This window comes from Protobothrops mucrosquamatus, unplaced genomic scaffold (assembly GCF_001527695.2).
Source record: "Protobothrops mucrosquamatus isolate PMUCROS unplaced genomic scaffold, P.Mucros_1.0 scaffold813, whole genome shotgun sequence".
Classification (NCBI taxonomy): Eukaryota; Metazoa; Chordata; class Lepidosauria; order Squamata; family Viperidae; genus Protobothrops; species Protobothrops mucrosquamatus.
The window spans coordinates 82,479-109,501 of NW_015387076.1; the positions used below are offsets into that span (position 1 = coordinate 82,479).

A 27,023-nucleotide genomic window follows, 5' to 3' on the forward strand; every position below is an offset into this window, starting at 1 on the left:
AGTTAGAACTGTCAACACGAATCCATTCATCTGCATTTTAAGCAAGTCTTCAGAGTTTCCCTGTACCCTTAAATGAATGAATAGCTGCTGTTGTGCTGTGTTGAGAATTGATTCAGTTCTCTATTGTGAATGTTATACAAAAGTAGAAAAATAAAATTTATACAGCAAGTTTCAGAAAATGTAAAGAGTTTAAATTACCTAGTGACTAGTCTATTGTGTTTAGGAATATAAATTAGTTATTTTTTTTAAAAAAAAATAGTTGTACCATAGCTTGTGAGTTTCATATGTTTCTTAAATTCTCATAAATGAAATATTTTTTTCTTTTGAACTCTATTACACTAAGATGATACACACTGAGGACTCTCAGCATTTACTGCACAGTCAATGCATTATACTTCCATTCTTTAAAAGAAATGTACAACTTATTTAAAAAAAGTACCATTATTTAGAAAACAAATGGAAATGTTCCATCTTTTGAATAAGAATTTAAAAATACATAAATTTGTAATGATACCATGGTAGAGTAATTGGACAAAAAATATAGAATCCAGTGTTAACTATCTGGCAAACAGAATAAAGAATATCTGGAAAACATTTTCTCAAAGAAAATCAGTCACGCTTAAAAACAGTACAAAAACATCTTGAAATGACTAAGTATGTGTTAAACACTGGTCACTGTGAAACGATGAATATATGAGACCATACAAAACATTTTATGATCAATTTAAAGCTATAAAATGAATTTGTAATGAATAATGAATTTGGTTTTTGTATCTCTGTGTGTATGGCTGAGGAAGTACCTATTGTAACTACACCGATGGTACTATGGTACTATGTTATTTTACTGAGGTAGATAATGTAAATAAATTTATCGTATTATAATTTATTAATTTATAAATTTCTTCTGTAGTAATGCAATTATATTTGGTTCTCCTATGTTTTCTGATGAATAGAAAGCAGGTAAAATAATTACTACACAGGTTGATTCTTGAAAAATACTACTGTAGCAGTTTCCAGTGCAGAATCATATAATAATGTTCCAGTAAAACATAAAATGCACAAGCCATTATGTTCAAGGAACAGCAATTTTTTGAGTAATCAATTCCTGAACCAGAAGTAAATATGTTTTGCTCAGGCCACAGAAGGAAAAGGGATGTTTTTTACTCTGAAAACATGCCAAAATGTGGTAATTCCAAAATGCTTTTATTTGTCTGTACAGGTTTGAAAGTTGATTTTTAAAGAAATGTTAAAAAGACTGAATATACTTGTTGTCCTGATAAGTGTGCACAGAGTGCACATGTACACAAAATTCAGCAAGCCATCAGTTCACAATATTCTTACTTCTCCCAGAAATCTGTGTGAATTCCTTTTTTTCTGTTGTTTGGCTCTTTTGGATTTTTGATTATTGGTTCATCCTTGCACTCTGTGCATTGCATAAATGTGTGCTTTTGCTTGTAGCACACATTTAAAAATACCAAAAACCCTCTGGCCTGATTGTTTGCTATGTTAGGCAAGAGTTTTTTGATCATGTTCTTCTGTATTACCGATCCATAATACATTTTGCTTCAAAGCCGGATTTGAACTTATTGGTTTGACTCCTTTGCATCAGTTCTTCTATTACTTTAGCATTTCAAGTATTAGAAAAGAGTTATTTTGTTGACCATGCTCATAATACATTATTACTCTTGTTCTTGACTGCTTACAGTACAATATAAGTAATCATAATTAGGCAAGAAAGTATGTTTTGTGTTTCCCAGGAGATTCATTAAATGTTTTCTGAGAGGATGTCCTCCTAGAGCGGTTGTATCTAGTATGAAAGATAAAAAATACAAAGAGTCAAGCTATCTCTTTTCACACAGCTTTCAGTTATGATACCTACAGTATAACCCAGGGGTCTTCAGACTTAGCTCTTTTATGACTTGTGGACTTCAACTTTCAGAATTCCTCAACCATTTTCCAAGACAACTAAAATTGTTTCCAAATTCCAATTTTGCTTCCAATTAAGCTACAAATGCACAAATATATTATATGCTTTGTTTCTGCTGAATCATAGTTGATCCAAAACATTGGCAAAATTTAATGGTTGGTTTTCTACTTTGTGTATGCTTCTGATTATCTGTTTGGACATTATAAAAGTGATCTGCTGTTCATATAACTAGTTTCAAATACCTGAGTTTTGACTTTGAATTGTTTAAGAAGGGATTTTCTAAGCTTATTATTATTGCTTTCATCTTTCAAAAGTGATTTGGCAAAGATAAGAAAACAAAATTTCTCATGAAAATTTCTATCTTTTTCAGTGAATTTTCTTTCATCTTAGTCATAAGCACTCAAAATATGACATAAATTTAGCAACATTATTTGTTTTCAAAAATTAACATGAACACTGTGCATAGTATTAAAGAAAAAGACAAAAACATAAAATAATCTACAGTATGCTAAAGATAAATTGCACAAAATAATATATTTTATATTATATTGTAATATGTATAAGAATAATGAATCATCATATTCAGGCTACAGCATGTAATTGTCAGATTAATAACAAAATTAATAACAAAACAAGATGTTTGGAATGTGTATATTGTTCTGTGCACAGTCATATATTTTCTGTCTGGTTACATCTGAACACAAAGATGCAAGTTTTGAGGTCTATGCATGAAATAAAAGAAGTCTGCTTCCATACAAACATTCCTCTTAGCAGTATATTTCATAATGGCATTGACTACAGGGGTATTGTTTCTATAGATACATGATAAAGAAATGTCATATTTTGAATCTGACCCTTCCGTATAACAAGGTTTTAGCTGAAATATTTGACAAGGAAGACCATGGAAAATCTGCTGTTAATAGCTCTTAGATCCTTGGTTAGACACGAACTGTTAAGTTTTTACCAGTCCCAGACTGTGAATCGAATTGAAGATTAAATCAATCAATCAATCAATCAATCATCATTAGATAGATAGATAGATAGATAGATAGATAGATAGATAGATAGATAGATAGATAGATAGATAGATAGACAGACAGACAGGCAGGCAGGCAGGCAGGCAGGCAGGCAGGCAGGCAGGCAGGCAGGCAGGCAGGCAGGCAGGCAGGAAGACAGACAGACAGACAGACAGACAGACAGACAGACAGACAGACAGACAGACAGACAGATAGATAGATAGATAGATAGATAGATAGATAGATAGATAGATAGATAGATAGATAGATGGATGGATGGATATTGCAATGGAGTTTGGATTGGATAAATGTGCCACACTCACTATCAAACAAGGAAAAATAGTGAAAACTGAACAAATCAAGATGTCCCACCAAAATAACATTAAGAGACTGGATGAAGATGATTACTACAAATACCTGGATATCCTTCAAGCACACTGACATCAAGAAAAAGATTAGAAGTGAATACATCAAGAGAGTGAAGATTTTAAAGTCCAAACTCAATGGTAGAAATACCATCAAGGTAATCAACACCTGGGTAATTCCAGTCATTAGGACTGGACTCAAGCAGAACTAAAAGCCAAGGACAGGAAAACCAGAAAAATAAGGACAATGAATCATACTTTTCATACTCGCAGCAACACTGACAGACTCTATCTATTAAGACAAATAGGTAGACATGGATTTTTGCAAGTACATCAGATGGTTGAAGAAGAAAAAATGGCTTTGAAATAATATCTGAATGACAATGAAGAAGATGCACTGAAGTTAGTATGCCAGGAAGGCTTACTGATTACTGGAGAGACCAAACTGGCCTACAAGAAAGACCAAATGTAGAACATTTGCAGGCATGGGAAGACAAAGTACTACATGGCCAGTACATTAAAAACATACCAAGGAAAGCAGATAATAACAAGACCTGGCAATGGCTAAGAGCAGAAAAGTTAAAGAAAGAGACCGACGGGCTAATTCCAGCTGCACAAGACCAAGCCTTAAGAACAAATGCATAAAAAGCCACAATTGAGAAGATAGCAACAGACAGTAAATGCCACCTATGCAAAGAAACTGAAGGAACAATGGACCACCTGGTAAGCTGCTACAAAAATATTGTGCAGACTGACTACAAGCAGCGGCAAGACAATGTAGCAACAATAGTGCATTGGAAGATCTGCAAGAAATATCATTTGCCTGCAAGCAAGAACAGGTGTGACCATAAAATAGAGAAAGTAAATAAATGAAGAAGTTAATTTTTTCTAAGACTTTAGAATTCAAACAGAATTTAGACAGACACTTACCACATAGCACCCTGGACTTAACAATTGTCTATAAGAAAGACAAAAAATTCTGGATACTGGATGTGGCAGTTCATGGAGACAGCAGGATAGAAGAGAAAGAATTGAAGATAATAAAATACAAAGACCTACAAATAGAAATAGAATGAATGTGGCAAAGGCAAACAAGGGTAGTACCAATAGTAATAGGGGCCTTGGGTACAATACCAAAAACCTGTAGTATTACTTGAACACCATTGGCATTGACAAATTTGCTACCAGTCAATTGCAAAAGATGGCTTTCCTAGGAACAGCTTCCATGCTGCAACGATATCTGTAACACCATTAAACATCCAGATATGCCTGTCCCAGGTCCTTGGTAAGGAGTCAATAGTTAGACAAAAATGCCAAACCCAGTCTGACATCTGGCTGACTATGTGATTATTATTATTGTTGTTGTTGTTGTTGTTGTTGTTGTTGTTAATAATAATAATAATAATAATAATAATAATAATACAATAATAAAAATAAATAAATAAAGTGAATCTAGAAAATCTTGAGATCAAAGCTAAGTGAAGGAAGTGTTGTTAGGTAATTAACACTTGGGCAGTGCCTGCAATGCGATAGTCAACTGGAATGATTGATTGGACTCAGCTAGAACTTGATAACTTGGATCGAAAGAAAAGAAAAGTAATGACAATGCACTACGTTCTGCATCCAAAAGTTGATATTGATCGATTATATGTGCCTAGATTTCAGGGTGGCAGAGCACACTTACAGATGAAACAAACTGTGGAAGAAGAAAAACTTAAATGACTACATAAAAAAGGCAAAAGAGCCTCTGCTGAAGGATGTGAACAAGGGAAACCTCTTGAAAACAACAATATTGAAAGCAGATTATTGAAAGGAAACAATTGAGCATCAAGTTTCTATCTGGAAAAAGAAGCCTATGCATGGTCAGTACCTGCAGGACATTGAAGGAAAGATAGTTACAAAAATAAAGGTGAGTTAAGCAGCTCTCCTTTCTCTCTACTGCTTATTATTTCCTTTCCATCTTCTCTCTTAAATGGACCACAAGGTTCCGTCTTAGCCCCAGTACTCTTCAATATCTTCATCAATGACTTAGATGAGAGAATAGAAGGGGAACTCATCAAATTTGCAGATGACACCAAACTGACAGGAGTAGCCAACACCCCAGAAGACAAAGTCAGGATCCAAAAACATCTTGACAGACTTGAACAATGGGCCCTATCCAACAAAATGAGTTTTAATGTGGAAAAAAGCAAAGTCTTACATTTAGGCAGGAAAAACCAAAGGTACAAATACAGATTGGGCAAGATCACTTGACTATGAGCCAGCAGTGTGCAGCAGCAATGAAAAAGCTAATATAATCCTGGGTTGTATAAAGAAATGCAGAATCAAGATCACGTGAAGTATTAGTACCGCTTTATAAAATCCTAGTAAGACCACACCTGGAATACTGCAGCCAATTTTGGTCACCATATCATTAAAAAAAATGTTGAGAGTTTGGAAAAAATTCAGAGAAGAGCTATTAAGATGATCAAAGGCCTGGATATTAAAACATATGAAGAATGGCTGCGGGACTTGGGTTTGGCTAGTCTAAAGAAAAGAAGAAATAGGGGAGACGTGATAGCAGTGTTCCAGTATCTTAGGGGCTGCCACAAGGCAGAGGGGGGCAGGTTGTTCACCAAAGCATCAGAGGGAAGGACGAGAAACAATGATTGGAAACTGATCAAAGAGAGAAGCAATCTGGAATTAGGAGAAACTTCCTGACAATGAGGACAATAAACCAGTGGAACAGCTTACCCCCAGAAATCGTGGGAGCTCCATTACTGGAGATTTTCAAGAAGAGACTGGACATTCACCTGTCTGGGATGGTATAGGTTCTCCTGCTTGAGCAGGGGGCTGGACTAGAAGACCTCCAGGGTTCCTTTCAGCTTTATTCTATTCTATTCTATTCTATTCTATTCTATTCTAAGTATGAGGCAGCAATGTGAGGCAGCAGCCAAAAAAGCTAATAAAATCCTTGATTGTATAAACAAAGGCATAGAATCAAAATCACATGAAATATTAGTACCACTTTATAAAGCCTTAGTAAGGCCACATCTGGAATACTGCATTGATTTTTGGTCACCACATTACAAAAAAGATGTTGAAACTTTGGAAAAAGTGCAAAGAAGAGCAACTAAGATGATTAAAGGCCTGGAGACTAAAACATGAAGAACAGTTGTAGGATTAGGGTTTGGCTAGTCTAAAGAAAAGAACCAGGGGGACATGATAGCAGTATTCCACTATTTAAGAGGTTGCCACAAAGAGGGCAGGACAAGTAACAATGGATGGAAACTAATCAAGGAGAGAAGCAACCTAGAAACTTCCTAACAGTGAGAACAATTAACTAATGGAACAGCTTGCTGTCAGAAGTTGTGGGTGCTTCATCACTGGAGATTTTTAAGAAGAGACTGGAGAGGTTTGCTTAGATCATGGAAATTTTGAATTTATCAGATCTGAAAATTCTGACTTAATCGGAACTGCCTATATAGTCAAATGTTACCTTAACAGCTCGTAGATCCTTGGTTAGGACTTGAATTGTTAAGTTTCTACTAGTCCCAGACTGTGAATCGAATTGAAGATTTAATAATAATAATCAAACATCCACATCTGCCTATCCCAGGTCCTGGGTAAGGACTCGATAGGTAGACAAAATGCCAAATCCAGTCTGAACATCTGGCTGACTGTGCGATGATCCATAATAATAATAATAATAATAATAATAATAATAATAATAATAATAATAATAATAATAATAATAATAATAATAATAATAATAATTATATTATTAACAATAATATTATTATTAACAATAATAATAACAATAACAATAATATAAGCATGCAAGGAAGGAAAATTGGGAAAAGGATAAATTATAGGAAGAACAATAGAGAAGGGTGTTCTAGTACTTAGAAACTTTGAGAAACTTCCTAAACAAAGTTAGCTTCCATGGAATAAGAGAATGGTGCTGTCATAAATGGTATCAGGTTGAAAGAACAGGACGCAGTAATAAATAAACAATTTTCATACTAAGTGAGATATGCAGAGTGCTTTCTAGGCAGTGGTGGGATTCAAATATGTGAACAACCAGTTCTCTGTGTGGATGCCGCTTCTGGAAATCCATTCTGGGCCTTGGAAACAAAAAATTAGCTACCGGTTCTGCTGAAGTGGTGCGAACTGGCTGAATCCTACCACTGCTTCTAGGGCTTGGCTCGATATTGGAATAAATGCTTGTGTTTTAAAATCTACCTATCATAACTATGAATGAATAAATTACCTGGAGTCACCATGGTTAATGGTAATAAAAATGATACCATGTTTACTGTTCAGTTATATAAACAAAAATAAAGAATCTGTGAAACACTCTAAAAGATCTGTCCAAACCAGGTGAAAAGGCTTCAAAAAGAAAAATACAGTTTATTGTATAGCTGTGTAAAGTAATTCTTGCTGGCACAAATAATATAAACTGCATATAGACCTAAATGGTATTTGGCATGACTGACCATGAGAAAATTTTAGAAAAATGGTGCAAAGCTAAAAAAGCGGAGTTCCAGATTGTGTTACAAGTGGTATTAGTGATCAATCAAAGAAAAGTTCAGCTTGTATAATAATCTATTTCATTTTTTTCCTATTTTTTCTTCAAGTGGCTTCGTTCCTAAGGCAGCATTAGAACTCAGTCTCCCAGTGTCAGTATTATTGTACTTTGCCACAAAATTCATAAAGTTTTTCTTCTACATTTTAACTATTCATTGAAAAATTTTCTAACATTTTCATTTAAAAATGTTAAAGTGAATTAAATAGATGTAGTGGATGTTTTATTTTTTTTTCTTTTTATTAATTTAATTTTCAAGTAATATTTTGCCTTTCCTTTAGAAATTCAGAATAATGTAATAAGAACGTCTTTCCTTCTCAACCTAATAAAGTCCACAATTGTATTTTGTGGGCTGGATCTCAGTTTTTTTTAATCATCCAATTAATATGCAGTAAAAAAAAAAATAGCTTCAGCATTATTATTATCATCATCATGACACTGTTTTCCTGACCTATCAATAAAATCATAAAAACCTAAGATCTATGTAGTGTTATGAGCATATACAGAAGAAATAATATAAATATCCGAATGTTCTGCCATATAAGATCAAAATCTTATCATAAAGTATTTTATGATTTTAATGCTTTTAATGCATAAGCCACCTAGAGTCATTCCAAATGAGATGGGTGGCAAATAAATACATACAGTATCTATCTATATATATATCTATAGATATAAACTGAAATGTTGATTTTTTTTAAAAAAAGGTAAATAATTTAAATTTCAAATTGTATAGCATTTAGTGCATAACTAATTGCAATTACGGCCGCCAGTAATCTATTTCAAGCAACATTGGCCTCAATGTAGAATACATAATATAGACATCATTTGGTAAATGGTGGAAAAATATGCATTGTGACATAACACAGATACTGTATTCGAATCTAGCTTTTATTAGTCCTATACCATTAGTGAAACTGTCTCTATACTTTCATCAGAACTTCTAACTAACCCCTGTCTGTTCTCTTCTCCTCTTGCAACCTTTTCCTTGATCCCAGTGGCTACTACAAAAAGCAAAGCTAGAGGTGAGTTTTCATTTTTATGCCTGATTTGCACTGCATGTGCTTTGCAGCACCTATTCTATTATGATTACTATTAATCATGCAAATTTGCTAAATTTGCATATGTCAATAGATTTGCATGTTTTCATTGAAAATTTGAAGGCATGGATATTCCCCTTTCATTTTCGATTGAACCATATTTTGCATTTCCGTTTGGTCTTTTGAGAATAATTAAAAGTTCTGAATTTCTAAGCAATAATTGCATCTCAAAATATGCAACCTGTTTTATTTCTGGGAAATTGCTACCAAGTTAGAGGAATTAGATTGCAAGAAAGGCATGACATCTATCTTAATTGTATAAAGTTAAGTTTGTATTTGTATAAACTAAATTTGTATAAAGTTTATGCATTGTTAAAGTTTATACACCAAACATACATAGCTGCCAGGTTTGTTAAATATCACTCCTAATTAAATTAATAAAAGTTTCCATTGATATAAAAATGACAGTGCACACTAATGAAAAAAGATGAAACAGACACAGAAAATATGAGCTGTATACCAAGCTATTAAATGAACGTATATTAAACAAATAACATTTCTCTTACAATCTAGTTTACAACTTTAGCATAATATTGCAAATTTAATTCTGCAACTTCTTTGCAAACCATTGGATGGCATTCTCACTGAAACCCTGGCCAAATTTTCTCTGTTAACAATGGCTACTGTTGATGGAAGAAAATCCCACTATATTATATGGAGTATTTGCTTCTTCTTTTCTCTTATTATAACCTGATGGACTGAGGATACTCATGAAGTTAACTTTACCATAGACCTGATAATGATCTAATATTATTAGATATTTTTAATTTGCCTTCATCACACCTAACATAAATGGAGGAAATATTTATAACCTTAATTATTCTGCTTAGTGAAATATAGAAGAGCACTTCAATAAAGGTTCAAAGTTTCACCTCTCCAGTTGTGACTGATTCAAGAGGGAGGTGCTCATTTCTGATTCTCAGCCAAGGGATCCAGCATTGTCTGAGAGATACTTCTATCATCATGTGGCCAGCATTAAAATACAGAAAACAGTAACATTCTCACCAAAGTGGTACCGATTTATCAACTCACATTTGCATGCTTTTGAACTAGATTGGCAGGAGCTGAGGAGAGTAATGGAGCTCACTTCATTGCACGGCACTCGGGTATCCAGCTGACAAGCTCAGAAACTTAACCACAATAATAATATGGTAATAATGGCTGGGGCTATTTTCTTATACCTTCTTCCACAGTGACACTGAACCATCAACAACAGCAGCAGCAACAACAATAGCAACACATAAATTTCATTTGTGCAACCTAGGCCAATAAGTCTGTTTTTGCCAAAGACTCCATGATTAGAGAATTGAAGCTAAATTAAATATGCAACTTTGTTTCATCTCAGTATAGTGTTCCAAGAGCACAGACCTTTTCTGCTTGATTTAGATGGTTTCATCTCCCTTACCTCCCACTGCCTTGTTCCCTTCCTGACCATATCTTGTGGATAATAAGAATGATACAATTTGAGCTTCCAATTCCAGATAGTCTTAACTAAACACAAACAGTCAAGCAGAAAGAATTTAGAAGAATGTTGACATCTGCTCCGTTGGGAGCATTACATGATGTAAAAACCTTTCTTAATACGGAGACAGATGGACAGTTAAACAGCTACAGGACATTAAGGGTTTCTCAGCCATGTATTAGAGAAGCAAGGTAAAAACAACAATCAGAAAGAGAATTTAATGATTACATATATTGTCACATTGTAAGGGCTTAAACAAAAATGAGAATATGCTGTAGGAGAAAGAAAAAAGCTTTAGCCACTCTAAAATCTTTTCTGTCTGATGCCTCTGCCACCCTCATTTTGCTTCTTATAACCCATCCTCCTCCTCCTCCTCCCTTTACTATTCCCCCTTCTATGTCCTTTTTTAAATACACTAGGACATGGCAAATCAGAACTAATTGCCGAGCTTCCAGCAGAGACAGTAACAGCTTAATTGATATACCCTTTTTGAATTTTAGTTAAAACAAAAAACAAAATATTAATCCTGGGTTGGTTCTTTAATTTCTGCACCCATCCTATTTAAAAACAAAAAACAAATGGAAATTTAATATGAATGTAACACATTGCATTCTGTATATGACAGAAAGGAAGCAATGAGAAAGTGATTTTAAAAAGACATAAATTTAGAGGAACCCTAAGGGATTAATCTGGTAGAGATATCTCTGTGTTATCTGGTTAGATTTGTAAGGTCCGGCTTGCAGTAATCAATTTATGCATGAAGACTGTTAATATGGGAATCCAAGAGGGTATTCAAAAAATTAGATTATTTTTTTTAAAATATATTTTCTTTTTCCTTTTCCTGTACAATGATCTCTGTCTTTTAACAAATATGTTTCTTGTTGAAACCAGAAAGTTTTGATATGTGTGTATGTGTTTAAAAGTGGCTTAGCTTATGTAATATTTGGGAGAATATAAACAATTTGTATAAAGGAATTAAAGGAATATTTTAAATTATTCCAGGGAGAACTCTCACATAAAATGCATGCCTACATCTTCTAATTCTCAGTTTCCTTTACAGCTTGGAATCTTCTCTTAATTAGGGACTTAAAACTGCCCCATTTCACAATTTTATTTTGTTTTACTATTGTTAAATGCCTATACAAACCGAATTATAAACTTTATATGAAATAACTGGATTTTAACAATAACAGCAAAAATAGAACAATATTGTTTTTATGGCTAATCTAAGGCAGTTCAAAAATTAATGAGAAAGATGCTTCAGTTTAAAATGATAATATAATTACATTCTATGTTCTGTTTCTATTTCCTTGGAAATCATATAATATAGATCCAGTTTTGTAAAAAACATTGAGTCCCATATAAATTGAATTGGATTTATTCAGACTTGAGCTGTGAAGCTTTTTCATGTCACATTACCCACAGTTTACACTGAATTTTCAGATTAACTTTAGCCTGAAGAGAGATATGTGATTGCTAATTCCCATCACTTGATAGAAGTATTCTAACAAAATTGTGTTTAATAAATATAATCAGTGCCTGCTGGGTGCAGTGATTAGAATGCAGTATTATAGGAAAATCCTGCCCACAGCTTGGGGTTAGATCCTGAAGGGCTCAAGATTGACTCAGCCTTCCATCCTTCCTTGATTGGTAAAATGAGGACCCAGATTATTGGGGGCAATAAGCTGACCCCTGCTTAGAGCAGGGGTGTCAAACTGCCAGCCCGTGGGCCGGACGCATCATCGGGAAGCCACACCCACCCCATTGCCGGCAATGGCGAAAAAGCTCCGATACGTTGCACGATGTCACATGACATCGCGAGTTTGACATGTCTGGCTTAGAGAGTGCACTGTGGGGTGGTATATAAATCTAAGTGCTATTGCTATTGCTAATGAGTCCTCTAAATTCAATCCACACTAGTAGTGATATAGGTAAAAATTTAGCCACTCTCTAATACACCACTAATCACTTCTTATAAATATATCTGAAAGATTTCTGACTGATTCATATCATATCAAACACATTATTACATACTAAATTTAACTATCTCTTCCCTTAAATTATCAGCAGTAGCCTTTAAGAAAACTACATCTGACATTTGCATTCTTGCAAGAGATGTTTAAGATATATAATATAATTAATAATCTTTGTAAGTCAGATAAAATATTTCAGAAAAGTGAAACTTCAAATATTGTTGTGTTTTGTAATGAGTAATTATCCTGGTACTTCATTTGTTCTAGCAGAAACATATTTAAAAAGGATACATGAACTAAATTTTCTTTATCTCAGGGCGACACTCCATGAAAAATGACAGAATTGTACAAATAAGTTAGGTAATTTTTATATGTTTATACAATTTTATAGCCTCACCTGGAACAGAATCTGGAGGCAGCATGCTCCATCTTGATTTTATGATTAGAAACAACTGGTCAGTTTGTTTTGAAAGAAATGGTTTATTGCACGTGCTAAGCAAAGCCACTCCACTGTTTAAAAGCAAAAGGGTGCTTCTCTTCGTCAAAGTGCTTTGAAGGGATGCTTTAATTTAACCTTTATTGAAATAAAGTATCTTTTGCAACTCTGTCCTGCCTTAATACTTAAAGTCACAAGCCTACTCTTGATCTTTGTTCCTCATTAAACTCTAATGTATTACTACATCATTGAATGCCTAAAATCATCATTATAGATGCTTATTTGGTAATAATTTTGTTTATGAATTTGTATTTTATACTGCTATGTGTGCCTATTCAGATGTAAATTCTGCTGACAAGCAAATTTTAGGCTGTTGGTTAGACATATATGTATATCCATATAATGAAAATTACATATCAGAAACTGTTGTTTCTGAATTCCAGTTATATAATTGTTGATTGATCAGAATGCAATTGATCAGAATGTAATTGTTGATACAATCCAAATATAGGTTCAGTGAATAGGTAAGCTCTGTGTTCTATTTGTGTGAAACAGAAACTGAGGAACTATGAGAAGAAATAGATAGTAGGAAAAATGAAGCAGTTTTGTATCTGTTTTTATGATATGTCCTTGTCATAATGGCCAACTGTTTCCTTCTCTACAAATAATTCTCAAAATCTCAAAGAAGAACAGATTGAGTATTTGTAAGAACTATCATAATTTCTGAGAAAGAATAAAAATGTTGGATTATATGAAGGATGTATAATTATTGCATTCAGATTTTTGGAATCAAGTGAGAAAAAAAGGGAGCAATGCTTTCCTTCAAAGCATCAATCAACCTAGACAAATGCCAACAGAATTTAGTTAATGGTAGAAGTTAAGACAATAATAGAAGATGCATGCATAAAATAGAAGTATGCAAAATTTGAATCCAGGTTGTAGAAGGAGTGACTAGAACTGTCATGGGACATCTTTTCTGTAGCTTGCAGCTGCACTTTAAAGTTAATGTACCATTTCTGCAATTTATATAATGATGATGATGATGATGATGATGATGATGATGATGATGATGATGATGATGATGATGATCATGATCATGATCATGATGATCATGATAATAATAATAATAATAATAATAATAATAATAATAATAATAATAATAATAATAATAATAATAATAATAATAATAATAATAAAGTTGGAAGGGACCTTGGAGGTCATCTAGTCCAACTCCCTGCTCAGGAAGAAAACCCTATACCATTTCAGACAAATGGCTGTCCAGTCTCTTCTTGAAAAGTTCCAGTGTTGGAGCATTCACAGCTTCTGAAGGCAGGTTGTTCCACTGGTTAATTGTTCTAACTCTCAGGAAGTTTCTCCTTAGTTCTAAGTTGCTTCTCTCCTTGATTAGTTTCCATCCATTGCTTCTTGTCCTGCCTTCAGGCGCCTTGGAAAATAGCTTGACTCCCTCTTCTTTGTGGCAGCCCCTGAGATATTGGAATGTCCCCCCTCGTCCTTCTCTTCATTAAACTAGACATACCCAATTCCAGCAGCCTTTCCTTTTATACTTTGGCCTCCAGTCCCCTAATCATCTTTATTGCTCTTCTCTGTGCTCTTTCTAGAGTCTCAACATCTTTTTTACATCGTGGTGACCAAAACTGGATGCAGTATTCCAACTGTGGCCTTACCAAGGCATTGTAAAGTGGTATTAATACTTCACGTCATCTTGATTCTATCCCTCTGTTAATGCAGCCCAGCACTGTGTTGGCCTTTTTGGCAGCTGCAGCACACTGCTGGCTCATATTTAAGTGATTGTCTACTAGGACTCTGAGGTCCCTCTCACAGTTACTACTATTAAGCAAGTTACCCCCTATACTATACCTGCACATTTGGTTTTTCTTGCCTAAATGTAGAACCTTACTTTTTTCACCATTGAATTTCATTTTGTTAGATAGCGCCCAGTGTTCAAGTCTGTCCAGATCCTCCTGTATCCTAAGCCTGTCTTCTGGAGTGTTGGTAATTCCTGCCAGCTTGGTGTCATCGGCAAATTTGATGATTTCCCCATCTATCGCCTAGTCCAAATCATTGATGAAGATGTTGAAGAGCACTGGGCCCAGAACAGAGCCCTGGGGCACCCCACTACACACTTCCCTCCATGTAGATGCGGTTCCATTGAGGACCACACGCTGAGTACGGCCGGTCTTCCAGCTACGGATCCATCTGATGGTGATGCTGTCTAACCAGCATTTTTCTATCTTATCAAGTAGTAGGTTGTGATCTACTTTATCAAATGCCTTACTGAAGTGCAAGTAAATTATATCCACAGCATTCCTCTGATCCACTAATTTTGTCACTTGGTTAAAGAATGTAATAAGATTTGTCTGGCATGATCTGTTTTTGACAAACCCATGTTGGCCTTTAGTAATGACTTTGTTTGCCTCTAGGTGTTCGCTGATTCGTTGTTTGATTATCTTTTCCAGAATCTTCCCAGGTATTGAGATCAGGCTGATAGGTCTGTAATTTCCTGGGTCCATTTTTTTTCCTTTTTTGAAGATAGGAACTACATCAGCTCTTTTCCAGTCCTCCGGTAGTTCCCCAGTGCTCCAGGATCATTGAAAAATATAGTTCAATGATCCTGAGATCACATCTGCCAGTTCCTTTAGAACCCTGGGATGTAATCCATCTGGTCCTGGTGATTTGAACTCGTCTAGGCTGGACAGGTGCTCACTTACCGTTTTCTTGCCTATCTTAACTTGTGTTTCTATTCTGTTTTTTATGGCACTATTTTTGGTAGGTTGGTCTGTTTTTTCCCTTTGTGTAAAGACAGATGCAAAAAACGAGTTAAATAGTTCTGCTTTCTCCCTGTTGCTTGTCACCTTCTTACCACTTTCCCCCACTAATGGACCAATCATTTCCTTCACTTTTTTCTTGTTTTTTACATGTTGAAAGAAGCTTTTTTTGTTATTTTTGACTTTGGTCGCAAGCCTTAGTTCATTTTGAGCCTTAGCTTTCCTCACTTCATCTTTGCTGGCTCGGCTATTTGTTGATATTCTGACTTAGTTATGTGCCCCTCTTTCCACTTTCTATACTTGTCCTTTTTATCTTTCAATTTCTCAGAGAGTTCTTTATGCAGCCATACTGGTTTCTTTTGAGAGCGGTTATTTTTCCTCTTTGTTGGTATTGTGCTGGACTGGGCTTTTATTATCTCACTTTTCAAAATTTCCCAAGCTTCTTGAGTTGTTTCCTCTTGAGGATTATCATCCATGGAATCCTTCCCAAGCCCTCTCTAAGTTTATTGAAATTAGCTTTCTTAAAGTCCAAGACTCTAGTTTGACTGTGTTCTATTGCTTGCGCTTCCATAATGTTGAATTCCAATACTGCATGATCACTTCCTCCCAAGGTTCCTGTGGCTTCAACACCTTCTATCATTTCATCTCTGTTAGTGAGAATTAGATCCAAAATGACTAATCCCCTAGTTCCCTTCTCTACTTTTTGGGAGACAAAATTGTCTGCTAGGTTTGCAAGGAATCTGTTTGATCTTCCACTTTGTGCAGAGTTTGTCTCCCAGTTGATGTCAGAGTAGTTAAAGTCCTCCATTACTATTGTGATGTGCTTCCTACATACCTTAATTAGCTGACTAGCAAAAAGTTCATCTATTTCCTCTGTTTGGTTGGGTGGCCTGTAGTATACCATAGGTGTACCATATAGACCTATGGTAATGTCATTTTCCCCCCTTTTATATTGACCCAAATGCATTCAAGACAATTTTCATCATTGTTGTGCTCTATTTCTGTAGAGATGTAGTTATTTCTTACATATAGAGCAACTCCGGCTCCTCTTTTATTTGGTCTGTTTCTTTTAAATAATTTAAATCCCTCTAGCTGTGTGTTCCATTTGTGGGTTTCATCCCACCATGTTTCCGTAATCGCAACAATATCATATCTGCCCTCATTAACCTGAATTTCTAGTTCACTCTGTTTGCTGTTCATACTCTGTGCATTGGTGTATAGACATTTGAGTCCTTTATGACTAACCCTGTGTTTACTTTTTACGTAACCTGTGTGGTGCCTTAGTTCCCCTATTGTCCTACTACCTATTTGGTTAGTGCACTTTGTGTGACACTCGCTATTAGAAGCTTGATTTTGCTTGACAGCAAGGTTGATATACTTGTCCGCACACACATCTATGTTACATGCACTGATAGCCCTATAGTTTTTAGATTCCCGGGGACAGGGATGTTCTGTATCAATTAACTCACTGTCTCCGCTGTTTAGTTTAAATATTCCTTCAGACAATCTGTGAATTTATAGCCAAGTAACTCAGTCCATTTCTTTGATGGATGCAAACCATCTCTTTTGTACATTTTTTCATTGGACCAGCTACAGATATCATGACTAATATATCCAAACCCTTCCCCTTTATACCACTCCTTTAGCCACATATTGAATTGTGCTATACGCTGGCCTTTTCCATTTTGCTCCTTATATACTGGTAAAACATCTGAAAAAGTAAGCCTACAGCCTGTTCTGCTAAGTTCTTGTCCCAAGCTCTGGAAATAGTTCTGCACAGAGAGTACATTTTTTGGGGGGACAGATCGTTAGTGCCAAGATGTACAATAGCCTCCACATCACAGTCCTTGCTGGCATTCTTGATTATTTTAGAAATACGCTTCTTGTCCCTACTGATAGTAGTATAGGCTGAGAAAAATATACATTTTAGTTGAAAAAGAAATGAGGACATAATGCACTGTTGTAATAAAAAAACCAGTAGTCCACAATTGGGATGATAAAATGACAAATACATTTTCAGTAAGAAAATACATTTGAGAACTGATTAGAGTGTAAAGGGAGAGAGAGATCTAACCAGCTGTCAAATAGGAATAGCAGATGCAGATAAAAATATCCATTTGACTATTTAAAACTTCATGAGAAAACTATTTAAGTACAAACCGCTCTATACTATTAAAGGTGGACCAAAGGTATAATGTCTAATAATTTGTACAAATACCTATACTGAGTAAAATGCTAGGCTATGTACAAATTTCTAGAAAGTGCTTTGTACATGAAAAGGTACTTCAAAATATACAAATTTTCCTGAAATTATGAGTTTTGCCCTTGCAAAACTGCTTAATCCTGAGAAAATACAGAACCTTGGCAACTGGCATGTATTTATGATGGTTGCCGTGTCCCATGATTATGTGATCACCCAAGCTTATGTAATCATCACAAGAAGAGATTGGATAACAATTTGACTGAAATGTATAGTGTTTCCTGCCTGAGCAGGGGGTTGGACTAGAAGACCTCCAAGGTCCATTCTAACTCTGTCATTTTCTCCTCTCCTCTCCTCTCCTCTCCTCTCGCCTTCTAATTAACAAAGTAAAATGGGAAAGCCAGATTCACTTAACAACTGTGGCAAGAATGGTTGTAAAATGGGAAAAACAACTTAACAATTGTCTTGCTTAGCGATACAAATTTTGGGCTCAAGTTGATCGTAAGTCAAGAACTACCTGTGTGAGATTGTTCATCAGAAATAGATTTTAAAAAACCATGTGTCCTATGCTTAAAACCAGACTTCTCCAATATAAATCTTTTTCCAAAAATATATTTGGAAAACATTCCTAGAATACCATGGACAACCATGAAAACAAAGAAATCGTTGAAGAAATCAATCACAAGTTTTTACTGTGACATAAATGACCGGTCTTGAATATGTTACTTTGGACACATTATGTCAAATCCTAGAGAAGTATATAATGTTGAGAAAAATAGAAGGAAACAGAAGAAGACAACCAGTAGAAAGGTGAATTGACTTGTTCAGAGTGGCAATAGGTACACCATTGGAAGAACTACAGGTACACTAAGAGACAACACCAACTTGACAGCACATAATCGATCAGTTGCACTAGTATACAAGTACACAGTACTATTCTTCTTCCAACTGATGTTTGAAAACATTGTTTCTTACCACAACTCTTTTCAGATGGAAAGAAGGAAACAAAGATTTTGATTTAATTCTGTTTCATTAAGAAGAGGGTTGGGTTACTGCATTGGCTTTGGTATTGTGATAATATGTTTTCAACAATTGTTTGATTACATCAAAAAGATACTTTCTGAGCATAAACATCATACATTCTAATCAGAATAGAAACATGGTGTGGCTAATCATTGAAGCCTAGTGTCTAATAGTACAAGGTACAAAATCAACAGACCTTCAAGAAATCTTAGAGAGTTGGCTACTCATTTTGCAACATAAGGAATCTGGAATTTATGGAACAGTTTTTTGTTCTGCAGTAGACAAAATGAAATTCAAACCAATTATTGGATAGCATTCTAAAACTCCATATAATATTCATTGTTGATGTATTTAATTGCATTAATAAAGAAATATAATCTAAATGAAAAGCAAAGACCTGATAAGTGATCCTTAGCTATTATTTTCTGAAAATAGGTATTCCATGTTTATTTCTTGACTATGGTGCATTTTATTTCTTACGTTATAAATTTATATCACACTTCTCCTTTAGCAACTCAAAGGAGCATACATTGTATTATTTTTTTTCTTCCATTCCTTCCCCAATACCAACAATTTTGAGTGTTGGGTTGGAATGAGAGAAAGTATCTGGCCCAGTATGCTTCCATGGATAAGACTAGAACATGGGTCTCTGCAGTCCTAGATAAAAGTCTTAATCATTGCATGGAGACAAAGTTGTGTTGGATATGAGTATTTGCAAAATAATAAAAGGTGAAATACAAATAAATAAAAATTAAAAAATACAGCTGAAATAGTAATTAAAATGTGAAATTAACTAATATATACCAAAATAATCCAAAATCATGTATAACAAAATATATAAAGCTGTAATCCTACATATACTTTTCTGTGGGGTTATGTCTGAATGAATTCAGTAGAACCTCTTCTGAATAATATCCTTGTTTGTACAACTATGTTGAATTCAGAATTGTTACTGCAGTAAAGATGCAGACTGAATACACATTAAATGCATGTTAATGTAAAAGGCACGGCTACAAATAAATCCATATCTTAATCCTGCATGGGTACTGTTCTCCTTGGAGATTTGTTATAAATGCGGAAATAATTCTTTTTCAAAAGAACATCTGTATCTCTATTAATGAAATAACAAATCTGTGTATTCCTTTATTCTGCAAAGATCTTTCTGTCAAGCAGCTCAAATTAGAAAATTCCTAGGGATCTGAAATATTTTCAGACATAGAATAAACTCCTGCTATCTCTTTTTTTAAAAAAGAAGATAAAATGTTATACCATCATTTTGAAAGAAATATTATTATGTCAAAGAATTTTAACAATGAATATAATGTCCTAGCTGTCTGTCAAATTACAAGCTATTATTCAAATTATGACAAGCCTGCTAATGTATTCTAAACATTGTCGGAGAAGCATTTAGTTTTTTAGAGAACCCATCAGGAAACAAGTTAAGAACTGTAGATGTTATGCACAAACTATAACTTAAGTTCCCATTATTTTCATATGGGTGGCCTTTATGTTAGTTGATAAAGGTCAGCCATCTGTAGCCTGGTTCTTTCCAGGAAGAATGGGATTGTAACAGTCAGAATTTCTAAATGTATCTTGATTATTTATTTATTTTTACCCTAGTTCCACTGAGTATTCTGAAAATGTTTTTAGAATCTTCCTGAAGAATGAGGACTAAAATATTTCTGGTTTTTGTCACATTATATTTGCCATATCCATGTAAAGCATATCTAATATAAAAAATATGCATGTGCTTTTAAAGATAAGAAATAGCTTTAAATGTGAACTATCAGTGATTAACTGCCACATCCATTAGTACAGGTATGTCAAACTCGCGACGTCACATGACGTCGCGTGACATATCGCAACTTTTTCCCCATTGCTGGCAATCGGGTGGGCATGGTTTCGGCATGATGCATCCGGCCTGTGGGCCAGCAGTTTTACATGCCTGCTTTAGTACCTGGCTGTCCCCATACAACCCTTTTATTTTAGATTATTTTAGATTATTTTATTAAACAATGTTAAAATGATAGTTAGCATGATACAAACAAATCATCTTTAAACATCATATTTTTTTTCCAAGAACAAATTCTAAGTACCACAGAAATCCCAAGGACTTTCTTAAAAAAATCAATATGGTGGGTAGCTGAAAAGCAGATATAAACTGAGATAGATAACATTTTATTTGTGTGTGTTATATGGAAGTGAAAGCAAACAATTCTGGTATTTTCTAATTATCTACAGCATCCATAGCAGCCAAAGACATCTCTTAAAATTTATAACTGCCTCATATATTCTGTTAATGAAAGATTTCATCATGAATACAAGTAAAAGGCTCTTGTCGTTCAATATGTTCCACAAATATGAACCTATTTCATTCTATTTAAGGAAACAAAAGAACCAAGACAATGTTTATTGCTAATACTCCTATGTATCACACTCAGCCATTGCTTATGATTGGAATCATACAGGCATTCTAATGGATTCAGGTCAATATAATAAAATCTGAGTTCAAGTGCTCTCTTGAAATTTTCCATCCTATTTGTGAGCAAATGGAGATAAAGAAAAAGAAGGTAATGGCTGAAGAAAAGAAATTTAAAAACTATTATGTTGCTAGTATTCCTATCTTCCTATCTTGTGCCATTCTAAGAAATGGATATCACTTGATGAAACATATAATGTTAAAAACTTAGGACCACTTTTTCTCCTAAGTGGTGTGAATAATATCTCAGAAACTCTATCAGAAAAAATGACTGGTGTGAAATGTCCATACACAATTGCTACATACTGTAAGTTCCTTGGCTAAGAACAGAAAGTCTGGTTCCTGCTACTGGATTTTTACAGCGTAATCTCAAAGCAGGCAATCTGTTAAACCAGGCAAGAAATATTCAACATCACTAACCACAATGTACGTGATCTCCTTACAAGCAGTCAATACTAAATTAAAGTCATTGTAACCTTGTAGTATAAGAAATAGTTTCATCTGAATACTATATTGATTAAAAACATTCTCTCCAAAGTAATTGTTTTGTAAGAATAAGTGAGGAGAGGGAAATATTTTTGCATCTCATATGGAATTATTCATTATTGGTATGTATTGTAGCATTTTTTTGAGTTTAAGTTTTTTAATTGTTATTTTTTTTAAAAGATAGTGTTTTGACTCACCACTTGTTGATTTCTTTCTCTTTTGGAGGGAAGGTATTTTGCAGTAAAACATTTTGGAAAGTGTGGAATTAACGTTATAGAAGAGAGATGATGAGAGTTGGACAGCTTAATAGTGAGGAAAATTGTAGATATGGATAGAATTTTGGAAGAGAAAGATAAACAAAAGAATGAGTGATAGGGGGTAACATATTGGACTGAGAAAAATGATGGAGATGTACAAAAGTAGGACTTTGTACAAGAATTTGGACTTTGAAGCTGAGTGGAACTGTAAATGTCTTCAGATATTAATAGATCAGAAGGCAAGCTCTTGTTCCTTCTGCTGCTTGTATAGAGAAAGGATATCAGAGCAATGTCACCATTTCCATTTGTTAGAGAGTGAGGAAACATACTGAGCCAGAATGCTGGGAGCAAAACTAGAATTGTCATTTTGATGGGCAGAAGATAAGTATAGGAAGGGATATTGGGTAATATTTTACAGGATAAAGGGGACATATGATTCTTCTGCTATGCTACTGATTCCTGCTGTGGGCTGAATTGCTAGGCCTTGTATTCACACTGCTACTGGCAAAAGTCAAGTCTCTGAAAAGATTATAGTTATTCACAATGTGGTAGGAGATAAGTGTGTATATTGGCATATATTACCGAGATCTGGTTGGGCAGCAATGGCGTTGTGACCCAGTCAAAAATGCCCTCCTGTGCTTCAGATCTTCAACAGGAGATGTCAAGAGCAGGAAGGATGAATTTCTATAGTTCATGATGAACCATTTATTGCTAATAGTAGCACTGCAGCAGACTGCTTGTGTATTAAATTGAGCCATAGATAATCTGGGATTGGTACAGACCTATTGACTAACTAGCTGCCCAACAGCTGTCCTTCAGGAATTCCTGGGAGTCCTTTCAGAACTGGAATGAGAACCCCTGAGGCCTGCCTAGTCATGGGGAATTTAAATCTACGTGCTCTGAGTACACAGTGAATCCTAGGTTCTTGGTCTCAATGATGACAGGACTTGTCACAAATAATAGCAGCTATGACTTACACACTGAACACCAAAACATGTCTAGTCTAATCTTTACTTTAAAGTAGGTATAATGTGGCTTGGGTATGGAGAACATTAGTATTTGTCTTTCGCTATAATCATGTCACTTTCTTGTGGCACATTTTTGGCACCTTGAACTGCAAAAGTAGAAAATTTCTTGGGATGGGTCTGACCAAGATGCATGATGGACAGGGAGGATTTTCAAAACATGTTTGGGGATTATTTTTAGGACAATTTGGTAAGCAATTCCATTTTGTACTGGGTTGAGTTCTGAAATGGAAGGGTCACTGAATGAGATTGCTTTCATGTGGCCTCTTCACAGTTGGCATTCAGAAGCAGCTCCTTGTTTATTAAAGAGCTATATGAGATGAAGAACTAAAAAGAGCCAGGAACAATGATGGCTGAAAATTAAAAGTGAATATGAGTTCAATTTTGTATGAACTCACCATCAAGTGTATCCAGTGATGATAAGCATAGTGAAGCATTTTTTCTTCCCCATGTTTTGTAAACTGTTCATTCCTGTCTAATAACCCTATTTAAGGTAACTCAGATCCTTGGAAAGGATAAGTATGATAAAGTATAGGCTGACAGGATATATTATGGAATTATTTGCAAATAAAGTTAATCATTTTTATTCTGGTTTGAGAAGAATAGGGAGGCATTTTCTGATATAATCTAGGTTTATTTATTTTACCTTTGGGAGTCTTAAAGAAATGTATAGGGGCATTGCACTGAAAACTTCACTACATACAGACTAGATCCATAGCTTTGGGGGTTCATTTCATCAGTTATGGGATTATAACATGGATTAATATTTCATTAGGGAACAATATAATGCTGAAAAAAGGCAGTGGAATATCTTCTCCTGAAGAAGCCATATTTCAGTCTATCCATATCTGACATTTTTATCCAATATCCATCCTTCCCTTTTTACAAAATGTTTTGAGAAAATAGTGGGGATTCAGAGTTCTAGAAGAAATGGATTATTTAAATCCCTTTCAGTTAGGGTTCAGACATAGCCAAGAGGTAGAAACAGTGTTTGTAATTCTGAGAGTTGGCTTTTATTGGGACATGGATTGGAACTATCTATTTGCTTTAGATATTTAAGCAATGTTCAATTTCATTAGGATCAGGAATAATATGCTTCAAGACTACATTGAAAGAAATGATTGTGATATTTCATAAGATGAATTATATGTACTGACTAATTGATACTCTTTATGATTACTGTTTTTCTTACTTACTATAGCTATTTACTATTACATCAATTACTGCTATCGAATACATGTACCCGGACAATAGTCTGCTTGCTAAAGCTTGGAAATGGTATTGGGGGCAACCCCATTGTTGTACCTATCCCTACCCCTACCCCAACTCCAACCCTGAACCCCACCCTGAACCCCAATACCTATATTGACCCTACCCCTTTCCCAACCTTATAAAACTCAATAAAATATTCTATTAAAAAAAAAGACTACATTGAAAGGGTTGCAAGTAAGGCATCATTTTCCAGAAGTTCTGTTTCTGTTTGAATGGATAGTTCCAGTCAGCAATTATGGGATTTAAACAGTTGAATCACTTGAATGTTTCAATGTGGGAAACTGGAAGACTCCATCCTGCACCTAATTTTATAAGTAACAGCTGGGAGATGTCACATGCCAATTTCAACAGGTCTGTAATTGATGCCTGGAGGATGTTAAATTGAGCTCATTACCTTATTGTTCCAGGTAGTCCCTGGAAGAGCCTTGGCAATAGTTTTTAATCTACTGTTCTAATAACAGCTGCAATTCTAGGAACATTGCCAAATCAGATTCAGTATTATTAAAAACCAAATGGGATAAAACAAACTCATATTGAACACTACCAATATAGAGTTGCAGGTATGGTTCTGCTCATCCATTTGAGGTATTTTCCAATATATAAGCTAAGATAAGTGGGACCAGGAGACAGGACTTCTTCATATTGACTCTAATATTGTAGAACATGATTATTCTAGAGACTTGCCTCAAATGTCCTTGCATTCCAGAATGCAACTATTTAAAACTATTTTGTTTCAGTGACCTTTGGCATTTAGGAAGATTGTAAATAGCCATTTGACTGTAATACATTGATATTCTAATTATGTTACTATGTTTCTTTTTATTTGTTAAAAATAATTATTGGATGTTTACTGAAAAGGAGCCAGAGTATATACCTCAATCTTTAAAGATGGGATAATTTATAAATAATCAGTAAAAAAATGAACACTTATGTTCATTTCTACATTCATAGCAGCTAAAGTGTCATCACTGATCATAGATTATGCCTAGTAAAAACTATATTGTGCTTTATAATAGGCTTTCCCTTTCATTTTTTTGTAAAAATGAAATTTAAAGGTTTGTCACAAAGTAATCAATTCTGCATCTCCTCTAATGTATTTTATATAAATATGTATACATCTAAATCTGAAAAAAGTCAATTGGCTTGTTATAATTTGTATTAACTGCTTAGCAAATGTATTCTTAATAGTATAGAAATCACAATTTACACAAAATGTGTACAATTATTGCTACAACACTTTTATTTACACATAATTATATAGTATATTGACAGTTTCTAGATATGTTAGTATGTGTAATAGTCCATCACAAAGTTGTGAGTACAGTCATTACAATCAACAGATTAGATACTTTTCAGAAACTTAAGTGATGCAGAAGGAACAGCCCTTTTCTGTTAAACATAAGCTATTGTTAAATCAAAGATAAAGTATATTTTCTAAACCTAGAGGTGTCTTGGTTTAGATGATTACTGCTTAGCCAAAGCTACTATTTTAATTAACCTATATATATTTAAGTCACTTAATTGGTTTGTAAAAAACAATTTTCTAAAACCAGTTTTAATATCTGGCATTTCCTTTTCACGTAGAGCTCTATGTTGGAAGACCCTTAATATAGTTTTAGTAAGAGGTGAATTTGGATATTGTGTGACAGTTTGCAAACGTTACTGTGTCTTATTTCTTTGATAGCAGCATGATAGACCATGTCACTCTCCAGATTTGCTGGCATACTTTGGTTACAATCTTTCATATTCTTCTGATGTCTATATATTTCTACAATTATCATCAACTCCTGTAACATTCTCATTTGATAATGATCAGAATGCTGATCTAAGTTCATCTTCTTGAAAATAGAAAATATCTCCTAAAATAACCCGGATGTTAACATCCTCGTTGTATAGAATTTCAGTATTCTCCTTCATCTCTGATCTTCTTTGAACCAATTGCTGCTTGCCCCTGGCATCCTACAACATAGCAATTTGAAGTTCGAAGGTTTCTGTGTTCTGGTGGTTTGGACTACTTTTCTATTTTTTCCATTTCTGTTGCCTTATTTGATATTTTTACAGATGTCATTGCAGTAGTGCATCATGTCTCTTCTAATATGGTTGCAGTCTGAAATTCTTCATTTAATTCTTTCCTGAGATCTTTGTTTTTCTTGATTTTAACTTCTTTTATGTTATTGACAATTTCCACCATCTGTTATGACATACAGTTTCTTTCTTCTGTTTCTTGATCTTTTGCAGTCTCTTTTCATATTAATTCTTAATTGTTTCTAAGATTTCATTCCGCAATTCCTTCTATTAATGAGAATCAGAACTTCAAAGCAATTCCTGATATTTTCTTCAAAAATGGTGACTGTATGTTCAAGATTAAATTGTGGAAACAGGCCCTCTTCATTCTCTGTCATAACTTGCTTGGAAATTTTTCATGAGCTGTTTGTGAATTCTACAATTAGTCTCTGATAAATCTTCATTGTTATAATTGAGTTCTCCAATTCTCTTGACCAATATATAGTCAAATTGATTTTTGTGTATTCTATATGGTGATGGCCATGTATATACAATAGGTATTATTTTGATTGTTGAACAATGCATTAGTAACTCTTTTATATTATGTCCAAAATAAATATCTCGATTTATATATTATTACAGAAG

General features: G+C 34.4%; 1 protein-coding gene across 1 annotated transcript in view; it reads left to right on the plus strand.

Moving 5' to 3' along the window:
* The first annotated feature begins 7,571 nt into the window (after nt 1–7,571).
* CADM2 (cell adhesion molecule 2) overlaps nt 7,572–27,023 on the plus strand; it is a 159,905-nt gene continuing 140,453 nt past the window's right edge. The window contains exons 1-2 of the mRNA XM_015818887.1: nt 7,572–7,581; nt 8,814–8,900. Coding sequence (XP_015674373.1) covers nt 7,572–7,581; nt 8,814–8,900 — 97 coding nt within the window. The remainder of the gene's footprint in view (nt 7,582–8,813; nt 8,901–27,023) is intronic.